General features: G+C 42.6%; 3 protein-coding genes and 2 long non-coding RNA genes across 5 annotated transcripts; 1 reads left to right on the top strand and 4 right to left on the bottom strand.

The window, feature by feature from the left end:
- Positions 1-10,916: 10,916 nt before the first annotated feature.
- On the top strand, positions 10,917-11,445 carry LOC134213933 (uncharacterized). The gene is made up of 3 exons (XR_009979578.1): positions 10,917-10,968; positions 11,052-11,123; positions 11,201-11,445. It is a non-coding gene; the product is annotated as an uncharacterized LOC134213933 (long non-coding RNA).
- A 4,263-nt stretch (positions 11,446-15,708) lies between these two features.
- On the bottom strand, positions 15,709-16,232 carry LOC134213941 (uncharacterized). The gene is made up of 4 exons (XR_009979582.1): positions 16,101-16,232; positions 15,960-16,029; positions 15,836-15,902; positions 15,709-15,776 (listed from the first exon to the last, which is right to left on the bottom strand). It is a non-coding gene; the product is annotated as an uncharacterized LOC134213941 (long non-coding RNA).
- A 406-nt stretch (positions 16,233-16,638) lies between these two features.
- LOC134207316 (uncharacterized) lies at positions 16,639-17,142 on the bottom strand. The gene has a single exon (XM_062683039.1). The coding sequence runs from the start codon at positions 17,140-17,142 to the stop codon at positions 16,639-16,641; it is 504 nt and encodes a 167-aa protein (XP_062539023.1).
- A 401-nt stretch (positions 17,143-17,543) lies between these two features.
- On the bottom strand, positions 17,544-18,880 carry LOC134207317 (uncharacterized). The gene is made up of 2 exons (XM_062683040.1): positions 18,770-18,880; positions 17,544-18,587 (listed from the first exon to the last, which is right to left on the bottom strand). The coding sequence occupies exons 1-2, from the start codon at positions 18,878-18,880 to the stop codon at positions 17,544-17,546; spliced, it is 1,155 nt and encodes a 384-aa protein (XP_062539024.1).
- A 1,317-nt stretch (positions 18,881-20,197) lies between these two features.
- Positions 20,198-21,052, bottom strand: LOC134207318 (uncharacterized). The gene has a single exon (XM_062683041.1). The coding sequence runs from the start codon at positions 21,050-21,052 to the stop codon at positions 20,198-20,200; it is 855 nt and encodes a 284-aa protein (XP_062539025.1).
- Between the last annotated feature and the right edge of the window lie 2,383 nt (positions 21,053-23,435).

Consider the following 23,435-nt stretch of genomic DNA (forward strand, 5'->3'; position numbering starts at 1 on the left):
ACGAAAGTTTGAGCTTGAGCTTGATTGACTGCTCGTATTTGCTACTCCATTATGACCAGATCAGCTGTTCTTGCACAGGGAACCAACAGATGTTTGCTTGGGACTAGCACACATCTTCAATGTACAAGTACTGGTGATCTCATTTGTTAGGTCATACTGGCGCCTGCCACGTCAGAATGCAAGTCAATGTAGGGAAGGGGAGGAAATGATGATGCAATCACTCGCCCACTGCAAGCCGAATATACCTTTGCACTTGCCACGAGTTCATGCGGAATTTGTTGGAATTTCTGGGTTAGGTTGAAGAGGCAGAGGTCCGTCCTTGTTAACGAGATGCCAATGTGATAGATAGGAGAAGGTAACTGATGGAATTTCTAATTGGATGTAGGAAACGAGCTCTATAGCTCATTTCCAATTCTAGCAGATTACTGTTAGAATACTCAAGTTGAAGGTATAGGAATAGTAATGGAAACGGTATGGAAGTCCATTTCCAGTTCTAGCGATTGCTAGAACATGAGAAATAAAGAGAAAGATACAAAGTAGGAGAATGGAACGGACCTGGGATTGATCCCACGACCTCCTGCGTATGAGGCAGAAGCAGTAGCCATATGACTACCAAGCCCGTTATCTGCTAAACGAAAGTTTGAGCAGAAAAATGGGTAATTTTTCGTTGGCGCTTGGTGCGATTTGGCTGAACCCCGACCATATAGGGGAACGGTTCGCCACTTCATCTCATAGCTCCTATTTCCATCCCATCAAAAACAAAGCAATGGTAAGGAATTTGGTTTGTTTATTATTTTTGTGATTTTTTTCAGCAGTGAGCACGCATGTTCACAAAAAGAAACAACGAATTTGGTGCCGTATTTCTTTGTTTAGCGATAAGATGAATATATGTACAGTAAGATGGAGATCGGAACATTTCCCCTATGAGTCTGAAGTGTTGTTACCACCAAATAATTGTTGAATTGATCAAGACTAACCTTCCACATTTCTCTTCCGCAGAATCTTCCACTTATTGGCAATCGAACAATATCTACGAACATTGTATAGGGGCTGAGCAGTTCGCAGTTCGAATTCCAGTTCGGAATAAAACATGCACACAAACAAGAATGCATGGTAATTCAATCTAAAAGCTTGCCATTAACAAATGGGTATCTATGAGCTTAATGAATAGGATCTACAAAAATGCGAACGGCAATGTCCAAGACGTAGGATGCGATGCCAATAACACTACAAAAATGACCACGCGTCTCCATCAGTTAGCTCGCGCTGTTTATGGAGAACCTACTAAGAAAAATAAACGAAAACCTTGTCTATCGGATGAAAATCCTTTTTCGTTTCATCATTTTTACCTCTCACTTTTCGCGAGAATTATCGCCGAACAAATTACAAAATTGTATGACCGCGCCGGGACTCGAACGCAGAATAGTAACAAAAACAACTGTAGGAATACGCTTACTCTAACCAAACCACCCCGCTATCTGTATGAAATCATTAAGTTATTTGTTCCACATAAGCTACTATCATTTCCATTGATGATGCCACGAAAAGACTCGAATATGGAAGAAAAAGAGCAAATCAACGTTTGACGGCAATCGAAGTGAGCGGTGGCTAGAACTCCTGAAACTTGGACGGTTCTGGAGGTATTCCACCGGAGCCAGCAGGTTGGTCTAAGCGGAAGGCCTGAAGGTGGTTATACAACAAAGCCACAAATCGGCCATCTTGGAAACCACGTGCTTTTTGAAAGAACAACGACGTCTATGGGGATCGCAACATCTGTAGATCGTTTGATTACTCATACTAAGCAATCGACTTTAATTTCAGCATTGTACAAAAAATATTACGCTGGTTTTGAACTTTGCATAGTAGGAGTAGAAAAACGTGAGGTCAATTTGAAATTCACCACATGGCTTGATTGTATAATCACCTGAACGGGGTCGCGTCACGGCGATTTTCGAATGTGGCGGAGGGTTATCTTGACTCTATCGGCTGTTTTCCTGAGGGGCCACAAGGAAGTCGGTCTGGATGGGGCCACGGTAACTGGACGTCGTAGATGGGCGGCGGCAAGGTGGCCCGGAGAATGTAAATTCCCAATGTAATTAGGAAAAATCCGCGTGAGTCAGCTGGAGAACGCCAGCAACGGGCGTGGTGATCTCGAACCGCAACCGTGGCGGTTCCATGGTATAGCCCTTGGCGTCGTCGTAGGACGTATGATGGCGGCCGGGTGTACGAAAGAGGTACGGAGTGGCTAACTCCGAGGTCACTAATCACGGGAACCTGCACTGTCTGCACGGAGGCGGCAAAGACTCTCGTCAGATCAAGATGGCCACGATGATTCCAAGATATTCACGGCAACCTAACAGAGGTCAATCTTACTTTTAAGCAAAGCGTGCTAAAAACGTGCTTACTCGGGAAGGAATTGGTCACTTCCTTTTTGATGCCACTCGCTTTATCGCTTCCCTTCAACTGGCTTTCAATGCGTTCAACAGCACCTTTCCTCCTAAACAAAAACAGTAATCGCTTTCTTCTTCCTTTCTCGCATTCCACTGCTCAATTTCAGTGGACAAGCACTCGACACTCAGATAATTCATCGCAATGGTTCGCCTCGCGCATATATTGGCTGCCCAGGGCAATACAAATCGACAGTTAGAGCTCCAAAAAAATAATTTTACAATGTTTGTCCCTATTTTCCCGTAATCGTGATTCGGACTGAATATTAATTGAGAAGTGAGAAAGGAGAAAAAAAGTGAGAACCGAGGGGTAGGAAGTGAGAAATAAGAAGTGACGTGTGCCAAATGAGAAGAGATGTTAGAATACAAAATTACCCTAAATATTTCCTCATTCCTTCCAACTCCCTATATATTTCTTCCTTCTTTCTTCATTATTCTTCTTATTTCCTTCATCCTTATTCTTTTTCTTCTTATCTACAGGGGATGTCCAAAATAACTGGGATAGGCACATTTTGGGCATAATTAGATGTGTTGTAACTATGTCAATTATTGTCCGATTTTGGCAATTCAGGAATACCTGAACTAGAAATTTAATGTAGTTTCACCATATGTCCATGGAACGGACTATGGTCATCGGATACCGGAGATATTCCGGGTTTTTCGAAGGTAGGTTCAGATCCGCGAATTTGTGGTGGGTATTAGGATAAGTTGTGGTTAAAAACAGAATAATATTAGTAACCGCAAATAAAGTAGGGCTCTTTCTGATTGGAACCATATGTTGAAATTCGAAATCGGACCAGGATCAAGTGAGATATGGCCATTTGTTTAGAATCGGTGCCGATCGGGAGTTTTAAAAGGTACCAGGCCACAAATTCATTTGAATCAAGCTTTTGACCGATCTTCCATTATGATTACATTCCAAAAGTCTTCTGATACGTCAATAATGAAAACCAATTTAAAAGACGGATCCTGAAGTCACTGGGGTGCCCCCGGGAAACCTGTAAAGGGGACATTTCAGTTTTAGCGCCAAAACTGGTCATTCGACGGTTCGTTTTTCATGGTTTTCTATCAGGAAGCGAGGTATGAATATAAAATTGACCATTGACGGCTTTGGCTGCCTTCGGGACTTACGGATTGTTCCCGGGGGACCTGTAGATGGGAACATTTCAGTTTTAGCGCCAAAACTGGTCATTCGACGGTTAGTTTTTTATGGTTTTCAATCAGGAAGCGAGGTATGAATATTACATGAGGCAGTGACGACTTTGATCGCTTCCGGGACCTACAGATTGTCCCCCGGGAACCTGTAGAAAGGGACATTTCAGTTTTAGCGCCAAAACTGGTCATTTGACGGTTCGTTTTTCATGGTTTTCTATCAGAAAGCGAGGTATGAATATAACATGAACCAGTGACGGCTTTGACCGCTTCCGGGACTTACGGATTGTCCCCGGGGAACCTGTAGAAAGGGACATTTCAGTTTTAGCGGCAAAACTGGTCATTCGGACGTTATTTTTTTCATGGTTTTCTATCAGGAAGCGAGGTATGAATATAAAATGGACCATTGACGATTTTGACCGTTTTCGGGACCTACAAATTGTCCCAGTGGATCTTGTAGAAGAGGACATTTCAGTTTGACCATCAAAGCTAACGATTCAAAGGTTCGTTCCTTATGGTTTTCGGTCGGGAAGCGAGGTATGATTATAGAATGGACCATTCACGACTATGGCCGCTTCCGAAACCTACGGATTGTCCGCCAGGGAACTTGTAGAAGGGGACATTTCAGTTTCAGCACCAAAGTTAGTTTTTCGACGACTCGTAGCTCATGGTTTTCGAATAGGAAGCAAGGAATGAATATAAAATAGATCATTGACTACAAGATGAATACACCACTAGGTGTTCCAATGTGCCAAACTCACGATTCAGCCATCTTGGATTTTAGTATGGGAGAGCCAGCCGGTATGTTTTCGTTTTGCACTGAAAATGAATTTTTCACCCCCGCCTTCTTCTCTTCCACAAACTAAGCACATTGCAACACCTAGCTGTGTATTCATCTTGATTGACTACTTTGTTTGCTTCCGGAACCAACAGATTACCCAAGGGATACCTACAGAAGGATGAATTTTTGTTTCTGTGCCAGAACTAGTCATTCGACGTTTCTTTTTTAATAGTTTTCTAACAGGAAGCTAGGTATGAATATGCTTCTTCCGGGACCAACTGATTGCTCCAGGGGAATCCGTAGAAAGGGACCTTTATGTTTTAGCGCCAAATGAAGTATGACTGATTTTACTGCTAAAACTGAAATATCCTTTTATACAGGTTTCCCTGGGTCAATACATAAGTCACGAGAGCGGTCAGAATCATCAATGGTTCATTCTATAATCATACCTCACTTACTGATCAAAAACCATGAAAAAAAATCCGACCAGTTTTGGCGTCAAAACCGAAATGTCCCCGTGAAAAGCATGAAAAAGAGTCGTCGATTGACTTTTTTTGGCGCTCAAACTGAAATGTCCTCTTCTACAGGCTCTCCTGGAACAATCCGTAGGTCCCATGTGCGGTCAGAATCGTCAGTAGTCCATCTTATATTCAAACATCGCTTCCTGATCAAAAACCATGAAAAACAGCGTTCGAATGATCAGTTTTGGCGTAAAAACTGGAATGCTTCCTTCTATGGGTTCCCCTGGGACAGTTGGTAGGTCCTAGAAGTGGTCAGAGTCGTCAATGGTCCATTTTATATCCATACTGCGCTTCCTGATAGAAAACCATGCAAAATAGCAGTCCAGTGACTTGTTTTAGCGCTAAAACTGAAATATTCCCTTCAACAGATTTCCTTGGAGCAATGTATAGGTTCCGGAAGTGATCAGAATCGTAAATAATTCATTTAATATTTATTCCTCACTTCTTGATCGAAAACCTTGAGAAAAGAACCCTCGATTGACTTATTCTGGCGCAGAATGTGAAACGTCCTCTTCTACAAGTTCCCTGCGAACAATCCGTAGGTCCCGGAAGCGGTCAAAACGGTCAGTGGTTCATTTTATAATCATACCTTGCTTCCTGATAGAAAACCATGAAAAACGAACCGTCGAATGACCAGTTTTGGCGTTAAAACTGAAATGTCCCCTTCAACAAACTCCCCGGGGACAATTCGTAGGTACCGGTAGCGGTCAAAGCCGTCAATGGTCCATTTCATATTCACACCTCACTTTCTGAAAGAAAACCATGAAAAACGAACCGTCGAATAACCAATTTTGGCGCTAAGACTTAAATATCCCCTTGTACAGGTTCCCCGAGGACAATCCGTAGGTTCCTGGAGCGGTCAAAGCCGTCAGTGGTCCATTTTATATTCATATCTCGCTTCCTGATAGAAAACCATGAAAAACGAACCGTCGAATGACCAGTTTTGACGCTAAAACTGAAATGTCCCCTTCTACAGGTTTCCCGGGGACAATCCGTAGGTCCCGGAAGCGGTCAAAGCCGTCAGTGGTCATTTAATATTCATACCTTGCTTCCTGATAGAAAACCATAAAAAACAAACCGTCGAATGACCAGTTTTGGCGCTAAAACTGAAATGTCCCCTTCTACAGGTTCCCCGGGGGCACCCCAGCGACTTTAGGATCGATCTTTTCAATTGGTTTTTCATTATTGACGTATCAGAAGACTTTTGGAATGTAATCATAATGGAAGATCGGTCAAAAAGTTTGATTCAAATGAATTTGTGGCCTGGTACCTTTTAAAACTCCCGATCGGCACCGATTCTGAACAAATGGCCATATCTCACTTGATCCTGGTCCGATCTCGAATTTCAACATATGGTTCCAATCAGAAAGAGCCCTACTTTATTTATGGTTACTAATATTATTCTGTTTTTAGCCACAACTTATCCTAATACCCACCACAAATTCACGGATCTGAACCTACCTTCGGAAAACCCGGAATATCTCCGGTATCCGATGACCATGGTCGATTCCATGGACATATGGTGAAACTACATTAAATTTCTAGTTGAGGTATCCCTGAATTGTCAAAATCGGACAATAATTGACATAGTTACAACACATCTAATTATGCCCAAAGTTTGCCTATCCCAGTTATTTTGGACATCCCCTGTATATTCCATCGTTCATCTTCCTTTTTCATTCATCCTTATTTTTTCTCTAGTCTAGTCTAGTCTACACATACACAGCCATCACTTGGAAGAATCCTGGAAAGTGATAGATTCGACTACATCTATCACTTTTCTTGTCAATATTTATGTTTGAAGCACATCATGAATGTAGTTCATACATAAAAGCGACCAGGCCTACTGTGTAGCGTTGTTGAAAATACCTGTGAGAATCAATTCTTAACTTGATTTCACAATTAAGCCATAGAACGGGGACATCTCGTACCAACCGTTCCGTTTACATTATTAGGCCTTAGGTATGTCGTTGAATTTTAGGGAGTGACTTAGCTAAGATGGTTAATGTTCACTCCTTGGGTCCTTAACGTCTTGGGATGGGACACAGTTTTTAGTCTAGTGCCCTGGCTTATACACAGATGGACAAAATTATTCGTTTCAATTCAAGCAGATTATTATGAAAACAGGAAGAATACTTTTGTTTATCAGTGTATATATAAGCCTAGGTTCAAGCGCCATTACTCGCCCTCTGGAACGAGAAAAAAAGAAACTAAACCGGTGGTGAAAACAAGCATAGAACCCATAAGACGATAGAAAACATCATATTTACTTACCACAGATTATCGTTATCTCGATTATCTCAAATATTCACTGACCCATATTCACTCATACGTTGACAGCAATGTGTAACATTTTTATTATTTAGTACATATATGTGAATATTAGAAAAATATCACACATTTGCCAAATAGTATTTGAAATATTTATTCGAAACATTCTATATTCAAATATGTGAAAGAATAGAATAGAGATGATATAAATATCTAAAAAAAATTAGTATCTCTAAAACACCCACCACGCGAAAGTGTATAGTCTCCTCAGTCCTCTTTCATGTTGTGGGTAAACTGAAGGGTAGAGCCTTCAAGGTAAACATACCATTAAAAAAAACAACTTGTGCTTATTCTTATTTAACTTATCTTGATCTTGAAAATACCTTTAACTAACGCATTTCAACGTCCAGGAATCGAGTGGCAAATAATACATCACTTTAACTAAATAATGTTTATCTTCTGTTGAAATTCCGTAAAATTAATAAAAATAAAATAAATACGAATGGACATTTGAGGTTTACATAATCAGAAACTTTGAAAAACTAAGGTGTAGGATTAAATGATATTTGAACTTGATTTAACATTCCAGGATGCGCACACTCCTAAGCTGATTGCATTCATTTAATCTACTTCTTGGATTATTTCAATTGAAAGGTGAGAAAACCTTATTACTTTAAACCCACGATGGTCACGACAAATATTTCCTCTGCATTCCAGAATGTTTGTCTCTGATGGCCTCTGTTTAGGTTCAAACTACTTCAATGACCCATCCCACATCCAATCAAAAAGCTCAATGAGTTTTGGCAGAATGATATTTGTTTGGTACAAATTTGATGTAACGCCATTTTTTTCCACAAAGTTTATCTATCGTACTGACAAATCCAGCCATGCTTCGGAACAGGGTGAATCTCAACCATAAGTTAAACAACCCACAAACCGTCAAACTTCGACCAAATTTTAAACGAATCGGTAATCTGGTTCGCAGCTGAAGAAAATAACATAGGTACATGTTTTAATAAGCGTACATGACAAATAATAATTATATTATAAGAGAAGATGATGACAATAAGGGGGGTCCCGTAGCGTAGTTGGCTACACGTTCGCCTTTCAAGCGAATGGTCATGGGTTCGATTCCCAGCCCCTCCACCAAAACCCTCGTCAGTCGCCGGACGCGCAGCCTTTGCGGTGGCGTATTGGGGTGCACGCCTCACCGTCAGGGCTGCCTGATGACGACTGACAACTTGTTCTTCTCGGAGGCATTCCTCCAACGTTACCCGGATAAATGGCAACCGGACAATGCAATGATCATTGGATACACGACATGGACAAAACGAACACAATGGACTCACGACGAGATGGACCAGCAACGACAACAACAATGAATAATGGAAAAATCTTAAAATAGATTCTGTGTGGATTCTGGCTGCAGAATACCACAGTAGATCTCGGCACAGTAGCGGTTAAGTAACACAGAGTGCCTACCAAATAAATAAAAGAATAATAAAAAAATAATAATGACAATACTAATTTAGCATCATGAATACTGCAAACAGTATGAGTTCAGCAAAAAAAAAACACTTACACATAATCCGCTGAGATATAAAGATGATCTTTTTTCTTTTGCTTACCTTTTTCCATCTTGAATTGATCTATTTTTAACTTACGACGATTCCATTCTGGTTTGCAGTTTTAAAACCCCATTCCGGAGTCGATACCTCCGCTAAGCAGCTAGATCTGCTGGCCTGATGTGCTTTCCTAGCAGCGTAGCATTTTGAAACGACTCCTCTGTTCATTCTGATGGCATAGAAATTCCCGGGTCAGCTGGACTGCGGCTCTAAACTGGCTAAATGGTTCTTCGTCTGCATGGGCAACATTTTGAGGGGAATAGGGTATTCAAAATTTTTTGAGTCCAAAACCACTGTACACCCGCGAATAGAGAGAAAAAAAAATTCTAGAAACTACCACAATTTTCGGAAAACGGATTTTATCAGCTGAATACATAAAAGTACAAAAATACGAGACAGAAAAGTCAACAGCAGCTATTTTCGCGCACAACCTGTTGCGATCCTCATTCATCCTTATTCTTTCTCTATTCCTTTCTCCGTTCTATTCGGCCAAATGACCTATTAGATAAAATGTTCTATTCCGTTAAATGACCTATTCGGTCGAATGACTTTTTCGACCATATGCCCTATTCGGTCAAATGATCTTTTCGGCAAAATAACTTATTCAGCAAAATGACCTATTCGGCCAAATGTCCTATTTAGCCAAATGTCCTTTTCGGCAAAATGTTCTATTCGGCCAAATGTCATATTCGGTCAAATGACCAATTCAGTCAATTTTCCTATTCGGCCCAATGACCTATTCGAACAAATGACCTATTCGGCTAACTGACCCATTTGACAAAATTTCTTATTCGGCCAAATGTCCTATTCGGCCAAAAGTTCTATTCGGCCAAATGACTTATTCGACCAAATGGCTTATTTGGCCAAATGACTTATTCGGTCAAAAGTTCTATTCGACCAAACGTCCTATTAGGCCAAATGACCTATCCGGCCAATCGAATGCAAGTGAAACGTTTCTTGTTAATACAGAAACAAAAAGGCCTTTGTTTTAGAATCGTTCATTAAAAACTATCAAAAACATGATATAATAATGGATCGAATCAACACCTCATGAATCAAATATCGTCCACCGTGGACGGATTTCGATTGAAAGTATCCTTACAGTTATTTTTTAACTAAATATTTAAATTAAAACAGACTGATTGACCAAACTACCACTGTGAATAATTCAATACGCACCTTGAGAAGCGATCCCTTCGATTTGTATTCCGTTTTTCTTACTTTATGATTCTTACTTACTTGATGGGCTACAGCTCTTCGATGAACCTACGCCGAATGGAGTATCCTTCTCCACTGGACTCGATCCTGGGCCAATCGCTTCCAGTCGCCCTGTACATTGAGCGCCCTCAAGTCCCCTTCAACTGCAAAAAGCCATCGTGTACGCGGCCTTCCACGAAGCCTGCGGCCTCTTCCGGGTTCTCTACTAAATATTATCTTCGCTTGACGTTCTTCCGGCATACGGCATACAACGTGACCAGCCCACCGTAGTCTGCCGTGTTGTTGTAACGAACATTCAGGTCGTTACATTTATTATAAATATCATTGTCTAATTGTTTCTTGTTCATTGGTTCTTACACGTTCTTGCTTGTTAAACGTTCTTTTGTTCATGACTTCAAATATGATAAACTAAAATTAAAAGTTAGTTAAATAAAATAAATGTAAATGAAATAGGAAAAATAGAAAAGGTTGTACCAGTCTAATTTGAAGAACAGAAATTCACAATATCAGTTCATTCGCGTTCATTTCTGCATTTCCCCTCAATAAAATGGTTAATGAGATCTAAGCCAGGTGGTGAGATACCGTGGGATTAAATTGCGTAAGCCACCCAAGATTGCTTGATCCCGCAAAATTTGCATATGAGCTTCGGCGTGCATCGACCTGTTGGGATTCTTTTGATAATTCTTTGACCTTTTCCGAAGTCCCTCTCACATGGACAGAAAGGTGGCTAACTTAGGCTGTTCGTGTGAAGAGACGCGAACATGCGCGAAAATGATTGTCATGAGCATGAGAGCAACCGTCGGTATCGCGAATTTACCTTCGTGATTTCCTGTGACGAAATTAATTCGGCGGTTAATCTGAGGATTATGAAGCGGATCAGATTCACTTCGAACTGATCCGTGGAAGAGGCAGGAGTGGCCCAAGTGTTCTCGCGCCGTGGTAGTTTTTCAAAGGTATTAGCTACATTAAATGTGTTCAACCAGTGAATCTTTCAAAACCTTTCCCAAAGAATGCGATCTTAAACCCTTTCCCATAGTTCTAGCTAGTTAGTCGTGTGTGCAAAGGTTACGAACGGTGTGTTATCGTGTGTGCTGGTAGCTCAAAGCAGGTAAATGTGCAATTTAGATGATGGGTATAGTGCAGTGCTGACACGTGCAATATGCAACGGTCTTTGAATGTGTTTAGATTCGTGACCACGCCGACACGACGCCCGACAACCCACACCGAACCATCGAGGCCATTCTTGACCCCACCATCAGCTTGCGAGGTTTTCCCGGGGCACGCCGGAAGAGGGACGCGATCGCCAATCAACGCGCGCCCTAGGCAGGGCATCACCGAAGAAGAAGAAGAGAGAAGAAGAAGAGAGAAGGCAACCGTTTTTCCGTTCCGTTGGTGACGACCGACGGACATCGACGCACGTGCCGCGTCGCGCCTTAGATGAGACCGTAAGTTTTTCTATCCGGAGCAAAGTCATCCGTAGGCGACAACCGCAGTCGCAGCATCATCAGCTAGCTCAGCTAGCCCAAGCCGCCGACCCGCCGGCGATCAGCGTATAGTCTTACCGCCATCGTCCGCAAGTGCATCCATCACATGGACGCCGCGTAAGTCGTCCATTCAAAGTGAGTACTCCTTTTATAAAATACATGCGCATGTGATTTTCCGCCGCAACATAGCCCCATTCCGTTGCTAGGCGAAGACACGGCTTCGCCGTGAGAAATATGTTGAGTGCCGCTTAAGCACAATAGTCGAGGCGTTTGCGTAGCAAACGCACTGCACGTTTTTCTTGCTGAGTGAACCACACCAGGAGAGCACACACGATAGGAGGCTAGGGACCGAGTAGGCATCAATGGGAAAGGTGTAGAATGGTAGGAGCGAAGAGATAGGCAGACGATGAAAGCGAGATGAACACTAGTATTAGTAAATTGAAAGCTCTAATAAATTCTGGATAAAAGCTCCGTTGTATTTTTGATGTAGTGAAACGTTTCAATAAACACTACCGGCAATAAATATATGTACTCTATTCGTTATTTGTGGTCCCGATGAAGTGAAACTGGTTGAGAGTATTTAATGTAGTTCGTTTTCGTTGTAGTTTTTTGTAGTATTTTTCTACTGGGGAGGTTGGCTCCGAAACCAACCGGGCAACTCTGAAATCCGACGCGATTGGGTTGAGGAGAAATTTGGTCGCTTTACCAGGGATGATAAACCCCCTCCATACTGTTTCATCACTGGCCGACGGTTGTAATTGGGTAACTGGCAATTATTTTATTAAGCCGTTACTAGTAGCGTTCTTCACAGGCGCAATTTAAGTTAGCCACCTGTCTTCCATACTTAATTGGGATAAAAGGAACCTTCGTCCTCTGAGGGTCTCAACAGTCGGGCACATTTAGACACGGTCGATGGTCTCCTACGGGAGTGGCGCATAAGCCATCGTACTTACCTACCTAAAAAGGGGAAGACGGTCCGGCGTACGGTTATATTAGAGAAGCTTAAGGTCACTCCTGACGGAATCCAAGTTTCAAAGTGCTCGCGTTTTCGGGGGCACACCACTCGATACGGAAGCAACGCATAACTGTCATTTTTATATTTTCACGCATGCTGCGACGCAGCAAAGCTAAATCAACAAAAATGATAGTTGTGCACCGCCTCCGTATCGAGTGGTATGCCCCCGAAAACGCGAGCACTTTGAAACTTGGATTCCGTCAGGAGTGACCTTAATAATATCCAGCCCTTTATACACCTGGTACAATTCGTGATTCATGCAACGCCGCCAGATACCGTTCTCCTGTTTACCGCCGAGTATTGTCCGCAGCACCTTACGCTCAAACACTCCGAAAGCTCTCCGATCAGCCTCCTTTAACGTCCATGTCTCATGGCCGTATAAAGCCACCGGAAGAATCAGAGTAGTATACAGCGCTTTGTTTTGTTTTCGTTTGCAGACTACGGGACTTAAGCTGGTTACGAAGTCCGTAATAAGCCCTATTTGCAGCTGCAATACGCCTTTTCACCTCGCGGGTAACATCATTATCGCACGTCACTAATGTTCCAAGATACACAAATTCTTCTACCACTTCAAATTTTTCACCATCCAGCACCACCACTAATGAACCCACGTTGATTGCCAGCGACCATGTACTTCGTTTTGCTGTTATTGATCGTGAGTCCAATCCTCGCTGTCTCCCTCTTAAAAGGCACAAAAGCCTCTTCACGGCGACGGCACGGCGATCAATTCCGATAATATCGATATCGTCCGCAAAACTAAGAAGCATATGCGATCTTGTGATAATGGTACCGCTTCTTTGCACACCAGCTCTCCTAATCGCTCCCTCGAGCGCTATATTGAACAGTAGATTCGAGACTGCATCACCCTGCTTTAATCCATCTAAGGTAACAAATGACGTCGATATTTCATCCGCAACCCTTACACTTGATTTCGATCCGTCCAACGTTATACGAATCAGCCGTATTAGTTTCGCCGGAAAACCATGTTCAAGCATAATTTGCCAAAATTCATTCCGTTTCACTGAATCGTACGCTGCTTGTACTCCCGGAATTTATCAAGGATTTGTCTCAGGGAAAACATTTGATCCGTCGTTGATCGGCCCTCACGAAAACCTGCTTGGTATTCACCGACGAAGGACTCTTCAAGCGGTCTCAATCTGTTGAACAGAATACGGGACATAATTTTGTACGCCGAATTAAGAAGGGTTATTCCTCGATAATTGGCACACTCCAGTCTGTGCCCTTTCTTTAATAGAGGGCAAATGAGGCCGACCAGCTAGCAGGCATTTCCTCGTTTTCCCATATTTTCGACATAATATGGTGCAGAACTTCATAAAGCTGCTCACTGCCGTGTTTGAGAAGTTCAGCCGGGAGCTGATCCTTCCCCGCAGCCTTATTGTTTACTTTATGATTCACAAGTTGCAAATAAGACTAAGTAACTTTTGGTGTAATTATGTTGTAAATACACGAATACAAATGCTGCCATAATCTTCGTGTCTGATTGATGGCGATTTGCTTTTGATTTATGTTGTTTTAATTCAAAAACCTACCTTTCATCTCATCTGGCTTAAAAGCTATTTGTTAAGTATATGAACAGAATAAGATAAATTATTCATAAATGAATTACCTTTAATCCCCTTCAATTCATTAATATCTCATGAGGTGGACGGATTTCGGTGCTGTACGAGTTTTTGTCGCCCACGGTAATGAGCCTTGAAAACGCCTTAACCTTCTGGGACTCGCTTGGTCCTGGATCACCTTGTGAACTACAAGCGTGCTTTTTTCGACGCTGTTGTACTTTTTACAACGATGCGAGTCCCGGAAGGTTAAAGCATTTTCACTACAGTTGCTAAGATTACATCACTTACCAATGGGAATCCTGATCTCAGTAATGCATTCCCAGTTCCCTGCGAACCAAAACCTTCTTCCCGTAACATCTGTATAGATGCATACAATCACTGCTAAGCGGAATAAATTGGATTTCTGCTCCACAAAACCCTCAATGGTTTGGGGTACCGCACATATTCTGGGAATGTTGTGATTTGTATATACTGGTGTAATGATGTCCCATGGGGCTTATCCAACTAACACACAAACTCGGGAACCACAACCTCGGGAACTCTGTTGGTCTTGAAGACCTCTAAGATCTGAACTCAAGAATGATTTGGAGTACCGTTGTTGTTCTGGTAACACTGCGATTTATTAAAAATAGTTTTATGAAAACTCATATGTGAATATGTACGTTATGTGGGAGATATTGATTTGGAAAATGTATTGGAGGTAACCACTTTGCCTTCGATGGGACTCGAACCCATGACCCTACAGTACGCTAGACTGGTGCTTTAACCAACTAAGTTACGAAGGACCTCCGTCCGCCTTCGCAGCGGCTACTGAACGAGCTCGAGATTCCCAAATTGGACGCATAGTCAAATCACTCGCAATCCATTTATCAAGCCAATACTTCCACATGTGTATTGTACACGTCCACATTAGAGGAGGTCGGAGGTCCTTCGTAGCTTAGTTGGTTAAAGCACCAGTCTAGCGTACTGTAGGGTCATGGGTTCGAGTCCCATCGAAGGGAAAGTGGTTACCTCCAATACATTTTCCAAATCAATATCTTCCACATAACGTACATATTCACATATGAGTTTTCATAACATTGTAAATTAACGTCCAAGTCGGGTGGTTTAATCCCCGGAAATAGGCAATTACCTTTGATTGAACAAAAATAGTTTAATTATATTGCAAGCAGCATTTGCATAAAATGCTTTGTTGTTTATGTAGGTCATCAAGATCTAAAGTCAAGGAATGTTTGGAAACCCTAGAAGATGTAAAAAAAAATTGTTCCCCATATATCTCCTTTTTATGGTTTGTATCCGTTTCTGAAGCGGTATGTCTAAAATTTATGTTGAAATAAGGTGAAAAAAAAATCGTATCGGATCGGTTAAAGAAAATTTCAAAATGTAGTTAAATCTAAATAGCTTCAAATTCCAATTGATCTTCCTTCAGTCACAAAAAACTCCGCATTAATTCATGAGTTTACACATGGATTTTTGCAATGGGTGTTGTAGGTGACAGCCGTTCAGAAATGAAAATTCCAAGTTTTTAATCGAGGTGACAATGTATTAAAAAATTCCTGAAATATTGTGGTACAATTTTAGTATGTTATTTTTGTTTATGAATCTTTTAGCTTACGTTTAATATTCTATTTCTGTTTGAACTGCTGTTAACGTTCACCTTACTGGAGGAACAATTTAAGGCTCTGTAATTGAACACTGGTTATCATAAACTTTTCTCAGTTCCAAATGTTTGTTGAATTACCTTAGATTGAGTTTGTTTAGTTCTAAATAGATCTTATTGGTTGCGACTTAGGATTTGAGTGTGTGATCTGTTGAACTAAATCTTATTAGTTTGGCTTGTAACAATAGAATATATTCCCCCTTACCCAAACGAAATCTAGCTGCTATCAATTCTAGTACAGTGACTATTATGCATGAATGATAAATTCAGTTTAGCTATAGGAAATAGATTTAAGGTTATACACGATTAGCGAATTCATTATTTAATTTGGGATTACACAGCATACCCGATACTATAAGGCGAATTGAGCAAACTTCTCGCACTATAATTCTAATAGTTAACGCACTAAACTTCTAGTAGTTGTTCATAAATTGTAAATTAGTCGCATGAAGCCAAAACACATTCCATACAAATCTTCTCTTCTTGCTTTCAGCTTTTGTCCGAGATTGGCTTTTGTCCGTTGTGATGACGTTTGCCGTTACCACAGCTGACCACCACACATTTGTCCAGAGTAGTGAGATGCGCCGACCGAGGGGTCGTAACAGTCCCCCCCGGGTACGCCAGGTTCCTGGCTTACCTGTCCATCGCGTCGAACGTCCAGGACAGCTATTCTAGTAGCAGGGCGTTCGTAGATGCCGTTCTTAGTTTGCACCGTTACTGTTCTAACCTGTTCATAATTCCCCTGTTTAACCGAGATTATTCTACCCAGTGGCCAGCAATTCATGGGTAGCGCAGGGTCAACAATGACTACAACATCGTTTATAGCTATTGGTTTAACCTTATCAAACCATTTAGATCGCTAGGTTAGCTCCGGCAAATAATATCTAACCCATCTTCTCCAGAAAAGGTTTGCTTCTGCCTGTGAGACTCGCCATGCCCACTTTTCGAATACATCTACTATCATCGAGCGGTGCAGCTGGTTTCAATCCATTAGAAGATCCCAGTAGAAAATGATTTGGGGTTAATACTGGGGCATCAGGTTCATCCACGGATACAAATGTCAACGGTCTCGAGTTTACAGTATTTTCTATTTCAACCAAAATGTTCCGCAGAGATTCATCAGAAGGATTGCGCTGGGGTTTAATTTTTTGCAGATTTACTTTCACCGACCGCACGAGACGTTCCCAGCTTCCGCCCATGTGAGGGGAAGCAGGAGGAAGGAACTCCCACTCAGTATGAGGACTCACGATCTCTTGTATCACCTGATCCTGGTTCATCTCTTTCAAGGCTGCTCCCAATTCTTTGCTAGATGCTGTAAAATTTGTGCCACGGTCGCTAAAGATTCGTTTTGGTACTCCGCGTCTCGCCATGAAGTTCCGCAAGGCCATTATACAGGAATCAGCGTTGAGTGTATAGGCAATTTCCACGTGGATGGCTCGCACAGTCAAACATGTTATAAGCACACCCCATCGTTTTTCAAGCCGTCGCCCAACCGTAACGTACATTGGCCCAAAATAATCTACCCCAATGAACGAGAAGGGTCTAGTGAACGCAGCCAATCTAGCAGTCGGTAGATCTCCCATCAATGGTGGATTTGGTTTAGCTGATTTGTTTTTACACTGCTGACATTCAGCTCTAACACTTTTATATAATACTCTCATTTTTGCAATACGATAGATTTGTCGCAGTTCATTTATCACCGTTTCATGATTAGCATGATGATAACGAACGTGGTAGTCCAGCACAATTAACCTAGTTAAGCGGTGGTCCTTTGGGAGCATTGGGTTTTTCACATCCATCGTCGCATATTCGCAATTCCTAATTCTTCCTCCCATTCGAAGTACCCTTCTGCGTCCAGAAACGGGTTGAAGGTGTAAAGAGAACTGGCTTTCGGTAGTTGGCGGTCTCCAGAACTTCTTAGTATACTAATTTCTTCGAAGTACGATTCTTGTTGAGCTTGTTGGTGAAGATAACACGAAGCGCGCTGAAGCTCCGACATTGATAACGGACCTTCTCTGCGATGTTGTTTTGCAACGGATAGCCGGAGGTTATTAACATACCTAAACAGTCTAGCAGTTACACGTAGAAGTCGTTTCCATGTTTCGAAGTTGTTGACATTTACAACTGGTGCTGGTACCACTATGTGGTGGAGCAGATGGGCTCGTATTTCCTCGTTGGTGTTTCGATCACCGGTTGATTCAATTGGCCATCCTTCAGGATCTTCGTAAAGAAATTTGGGTCCATTAAACCACTGGCCACTGCTTTCAAGTCCTGGTTGTCGCTGCCATTTAGTGGCTTCATCTGCTATATTGTCTTTTGAACCTACCCAGCGCCATGCGGATACAGTAGTGGTTTCCAAAAGTTCGCTAACACGAAATGCTACGAACTGTGAGTAGCGCCGATGGTCTGAACGGAGCCAACATAAAACGTCGCGTGAATCCGTCCAGTATATTCGTTTGTCGATCCTAAACGACAATGATTTTGCAATAGTTTCCGCCAATCGAGAACCAATCACCGCGGCTTGCAATTCCAGACGAGGAATGGAGACAAACCGAAGTGGTGCCACCCTTGCCTTAGCTGATACAATCGAGCACTCCACCTTTCCCTTATGCTCGAAGCGTAAGTAGACTACAGCTGCATACCCGAACTCACTGGCGTCCACGAAAGTGTGGAGTTGCACGTTGGTATCTTCTCCTAAATCGATGGATACTCGATAGCAGCGTGGTATTCTCACAGATTGCACTGCTGGTAGGTATCGCAGCCACATCTCCCATTTGTTGTTGAGTATGTCCGAAATTTCGTCGTCCCAACCTATAGCAGATCGCCAGACCTCCTGCAGAAGAATTTTCAAGGAGATCAATAGATTGGAAATGAGGCCCAATGGATCAAATATCGCCATTAGAGTTCTAAGCATCTCTCGTTTTGTTGGCTTTCGTTTCCCATCAAGAAGTTCTTTATCGTGTTTTGTTGACAGCTTGTAGGTAAACGTGTCGGTCGCTGTGCACCACCACATACCCAGGATTTTTCTGTGGCCAACTCTGATGAGAGATTCAGACTTTTCTCGCACTCTGTCCCAGCAGTTACTACGTCGAGAACAGCTTGCGAGTTAGAATGCCAATTCCGCATTTCATAGCCCGCTTGAGCGTGAATGTGTCACACATCCAGTGCTAGTTGTATCGCCTCGGATTCTGTTCTACGCTAGCCAACATGTTGTCCACGTAGTGCTTTCTGATAATGACGTCGGCGGCCTCAGGAAACTCTTCTGCATGTGCTATTGCGTTCCGCTTCTTTGCATACTGCGCACAGCTTGGTGAGCAGGATGCTCCAAAGGTCATAACTTGCATGACGTATGTAGTTGGCTCTGAATCGGTTGAATGTTCTCTTCATAATAACCGTTGACAGTCTTGATCATCTTTGTTAACCAGTGTTTGGTGGAACATCTCCTTGATGTTTCCGCAGATGGCCACCTTGTACTCTCGGAATTGGTGAAGAACGGAATTCAAGGAAGTCAACTGGTCTGGTCCTTTAAGAAGCATGTTGTTGAGTGATACACCTTGGGATTTCGCCGCTGCATCCCATACAATCCGTAATTTTCCGGCTTGTTTGGGTTAAAAACCGGAAATATTGGAAGATACCACACACCTTTTTGGTGGTTGCGCAAGTTGCGTTGAAGTTAACTTACGGATGTAATCTTTTTTCAGATAATCGCCGATCTTTTGTTGCATTGCTTCAGCTAGCTTTGGCTCTTTCTTCAGCTTAGCTTCTAGGCACCGTAGACGTTGGAGTGCAACTGGCTTACTGTTGGGAAGGCGAAAGTTATTAAACTTCCACAACAGACGAGTGACGAAGCGGTCGCCATCTGTCCGGGACATTGCTTCCATGATTGCCTGTGCACGCTGATCCTCTGTTGACATCATAAGATGATCTGGCTTCCTTACTCCTATGCTATCGATTGAAAAGTACTCCTGCATTGCTCGATGTAGGTTCTCATTTGTTGTCTCACTGCAGCTACAGACTTCGCAGTTGTGATATCCAGTGAATTCTCCACCATTTGATCCACCATGTATGATCCAACCGAGCCGTATCGTTGTAGCAAGTGGTTCGAACATCCCTCCTTCTCGACAATTCTGTGGATGCCCAAGATTGGCGTTATTTATTCCAATGAGAAGGCGTGGCTGAACATCTTCGTATGATTCGACCGGAATTCCTTCATGATGACGATACAAAGTGTCCATGCAAAGTGACTGATGGAAAAGGTCAAGATTAGCTACAGTTTGTACTTTTCGCAAAGGATACTTCTTAGAGTTTTCTCCGGTTCCTGAGATGTCTACTTCAACCCTTTGCGAATTTCGAATTTGCGAAATTTTCGTATCGGTGTTTATTACCTGTCCATCTCAAAAAGGTTGGTGCTAGTTTACCGTCTAGGTTTAGTTCGGCTGCAAGTCATGCGTCCATCAGAGTCCACGATGATCCGTCGTCCAGAAAGGCGTAAATGTTAAGTTTCTTCTCCCGACCATACAGTACAACCGGAACTACGCGAAACCGTGTTTTTGAAGCGGTGCTATGATGGGCATGGCAGTCTCGTTCATCTGGAGTTTGATTATAAATATCCGGCTTACGGTCTCGAACTTGAGGCGCTGCAGTTTCATCTAGCTGACTGTTATGAAGTAGTGGGTGATGCTTATAGGTGCAACCGTTTTTTCCGCACGATTGTTGCAACTTACAAGTTCCTTTGCGTTTTCTCAAACATTTTCTACAAATTCCTGCTTCTTTGATCATTGTCCATCTTGAATTGTACCCGTAGTTCAGAAAGTGCTGGCACTTTTCAAGACCAGAGCAGTCACCTCTGCACGCTGGACACAACTTAGTCGATGATGTGAGAACTGAAGAATTGTTGGCTAATGTAGGCCTGTTTCCATTTTCCTCACAATGCGTATTAAGAAACGCAGGCCCATTCTTCGCGGGGCGAGAGATACTCAACGGCGCTATCGGGCACACGGTTTCGGCAAGATCGTAAAGCCAATCTGCAAACGTTGACAGGTTAACTGATGGTAGAGTACGTCGGTGCTTTGCCCAATCTAATTTGAGGCTCGACGGAAGTTTGTCTACGAGTTCTCTTAATAGTACAACGTTATAGGAGTACTCCAAAAGCTCACATGCCTCTATAGTTGCACATAAGTTTTGCACCGTTAATGCAAACTCTATGATGCTATCGAGTTTATCAGATTTAGGAGCAGGAGCGGCATTGATCTTTGCAATAAGGTTATGGATAATTACCTCTGGGTTGCCATAGAGCATTTTAAGTGACGTAGTGATTCCAGGAACGTTAGTAGGATGCATTAACCTGCACTTCACTGCTTCATGAGCTTTTCCTTTAAGGCATTTTTGGAGACGGATGACATTTTCCACACACACATCTCCGTTGTTTGGATGAACGTGGAGTAGAAAAGAGGCCACTCCTCCGGCGCGCCTCCGAAGATAGGTAATTCTCGCGATACAGCCTGTCTAGCTGCAACTTGATTCTGTGTTAGATTGTGGCCATACTCAATCCGAGTTATTGGGTGCCTCGGAGTTGATCGCTGCATTGGTATAAAATTGGATTCACTGATATTTGCAAATAGTATGCTTCTGGGAGCAGCTGATATCCCGTCACGTATGTGGTGTTGTCCACACTCTAACGGTCTGATACGACTTGAGTTCGGTATAGGTATGTCCCCGGTTTGGGGTACAACTGCGGGGGCTGATCTTACAGGATTGAAGTGTTGTAATTGGGGAGCAGGAGCCAAATTCCGAGTAATATTGAGGTTTGGCATGTCACACTGCAACCATGAATTAACCTTCTCGTTACACATTTCCTCTTCATCCACAATATCGGACGTCGACGACGTTTCGCTAGCGATCTCCTGCAGCAGCTCGAACCGCCTCCGCGTGTAGGCCCTTTTACTCGCCTCTTCAATCTCCTGCAGCTTCCTTTCCTCGTCTAACATTTCTAGCTCCAACTGCTTCTGCTTCTTCTTAGTGGATAACCTGGAACTTGTAGCCTTCGAGGCCAGACTTCTGGCATCTGGTTGAAATTGATACTCGTTGTTCCGTGGATTGCTAGGGGGCAGCGTTGGAGGAAAGTTGGTTTGTTTCTCGTTGGCGGTAGGTGGTTGAATTTCCGTTGGTGGTCCATGGAGCCTGCTCAAGGGCAGCGTGAGTGGGGCTGAGCTATAATTAATAGCCGAAAAGCCGGGAGCCTGTGCGGCACTCTGCGATTCAAGTGCAGGCTGAGTCACCGATGAAAGTAACAATGGAGTATTATAGGGTAAACCTGAAAAAGGTAATTGGGTCTGTACCCTAGCAGAAGTTGGTGGTTGGATTTCCGTCGGTGGTCCATGAAGGCAGCTAAAAGGAAACGTGTGTGGAGCTGAGGTGTAATTGATAGCAGGCGCGGCATTCTGCGATGCAAGTGCTGGTTGATTTAGGTACCGACGAGAGTAACGATGAAGCGTGATAGGTAGGTAGCGCTTGAGCAAGATTTGCCATTGATGGGAATGCATTCTGAGACGCATGATTCGTTGTGACGCATGACAATGATGGAACGATGGGAAGTCTAGGCATTATCCGGGGGTATCCTATTGTGTTGAGGGGCATGTACGAGGGTATTGACGATGCAGCAGTAATCGGGGATATTTGTGACCAAGCATGTTCACGTACTCGAGGGGAGCCATACTTACAGAGGCTGTGGAGGAAGCAATAGTATTGGTTTGCATATGTCCGACTGCGGGTGGTTTGCATTGCAAGCAAACGAACGTAGGATTCTCTCGGTCAGATTCTATACCAATGCACACTGGGTGGTAGCAGTTATGACACGAAGTACACTGCCATAAGCGCACTTGATCCAAGTGATTACAGACCTTGCATTGCCCTGTTGGCGTGGAGCATGATATTCCCATGGCTTGTCCGGTGGGTCCGGTTTCGTGAGAGTGATTCGACATTTCTGCTGTAGTCCTTCGGTGAATTCGTGTGTAAACGAATTTTTAATTTGTAGGTGACAGCCGTTCAGAAATGAAAATTCCAAGTTTTTAATCGAGGTGACAATGTATTAAAAATTCCTGAAATATTGTGGTACAATTTTAGTATGTTATTTTGTTTAAGAATTTTTTAGCTGACGTTTGATATTCTAGTTCTGTGTGGAGTGCTGTTAACGTTCACCTTACTGGAGGAACAATTTAAGGTTCTGTAATTGTACACTGGTTATCGTAAACTTTTCTCAGTTCCAAATGTTTGTTGAATTACCTTAGATCAAGTTTGTTTAGTTCTAATTGGTTGCGACTTAGGATTTGAGTGTGTGATCTGTTGAACTAAATCTTATTAGTTTGACTTGTAACAATAGAATATATTCCCCCTTACCCAAACGAAATCTAGCTGCTATCAATTCTAGTACAGTGACTATTATGCATGAATGATAAATTCAGTTTAGCTATAGGAAATAGATTTAAGGTTATACACGATTAGTGAATTCATTATTTAATTTGGGATTACACAGCATACCCGATACTATAAGGCGAATTGAGCAAACTTCTCGCACTATAATTCTAATAGTTAACGCACTAAACTTCTAGTAGTTGTTCATAAATTGTAAATTAGTCGCATGAAGCCAAAACACATTCCATACAAATCTTCTCTTCTTGCTTTC

Source organism: Armigeres subalbatus, chromosome 1 (assembly GCF_024139115.2).
Source record: "Armigeres subalbatus isolate Guangzhou_Male chromosome 1, GZ_Asu_2, whole genome shotgun sequence".
In the NCBI taxonomy this organism is placed as follows: Eukaryota; Metazoa; Arthropoda; class Insecta; order Diptera; family Culicidae; genus Armigeres; species Armigeres subalbatus.

What these genes read in the sequence shown, in the direction of transcription:
- LOC134207316 (XM_062683039.1), bottom strand. Translation starts at nt 17,142, where the DNA reads ATGGCCTTGCGGAACTTCATGGCGAGACGCGGAGTACCAAAACGAATC.
- LOC134207317 (XM_062683040.1), bottom strand. Translation starts at nt 18,880, where the DNA reads ATGCGGAATTGGCATTCTAACTCGCAAGCTGTTCTCGACGTAGTAACT. An exon ending in TGGCCACAGAAAAATCCTGG is followed by an intron (nt 18,588 to 18,769) that starts GTATGTGGTGGT and finishes ATTCTTCTGCAG; the next exon opens with GAGGTCTGGCGATCTGCTAT.
- LOC134207318 (XM_062683041.1), bottom strand. Translation starts at nt 21,052, where the DNA reads ATGCTCTATGGCAACCCAGAGGTAATTATCCATAACCTTATTGCAAAG.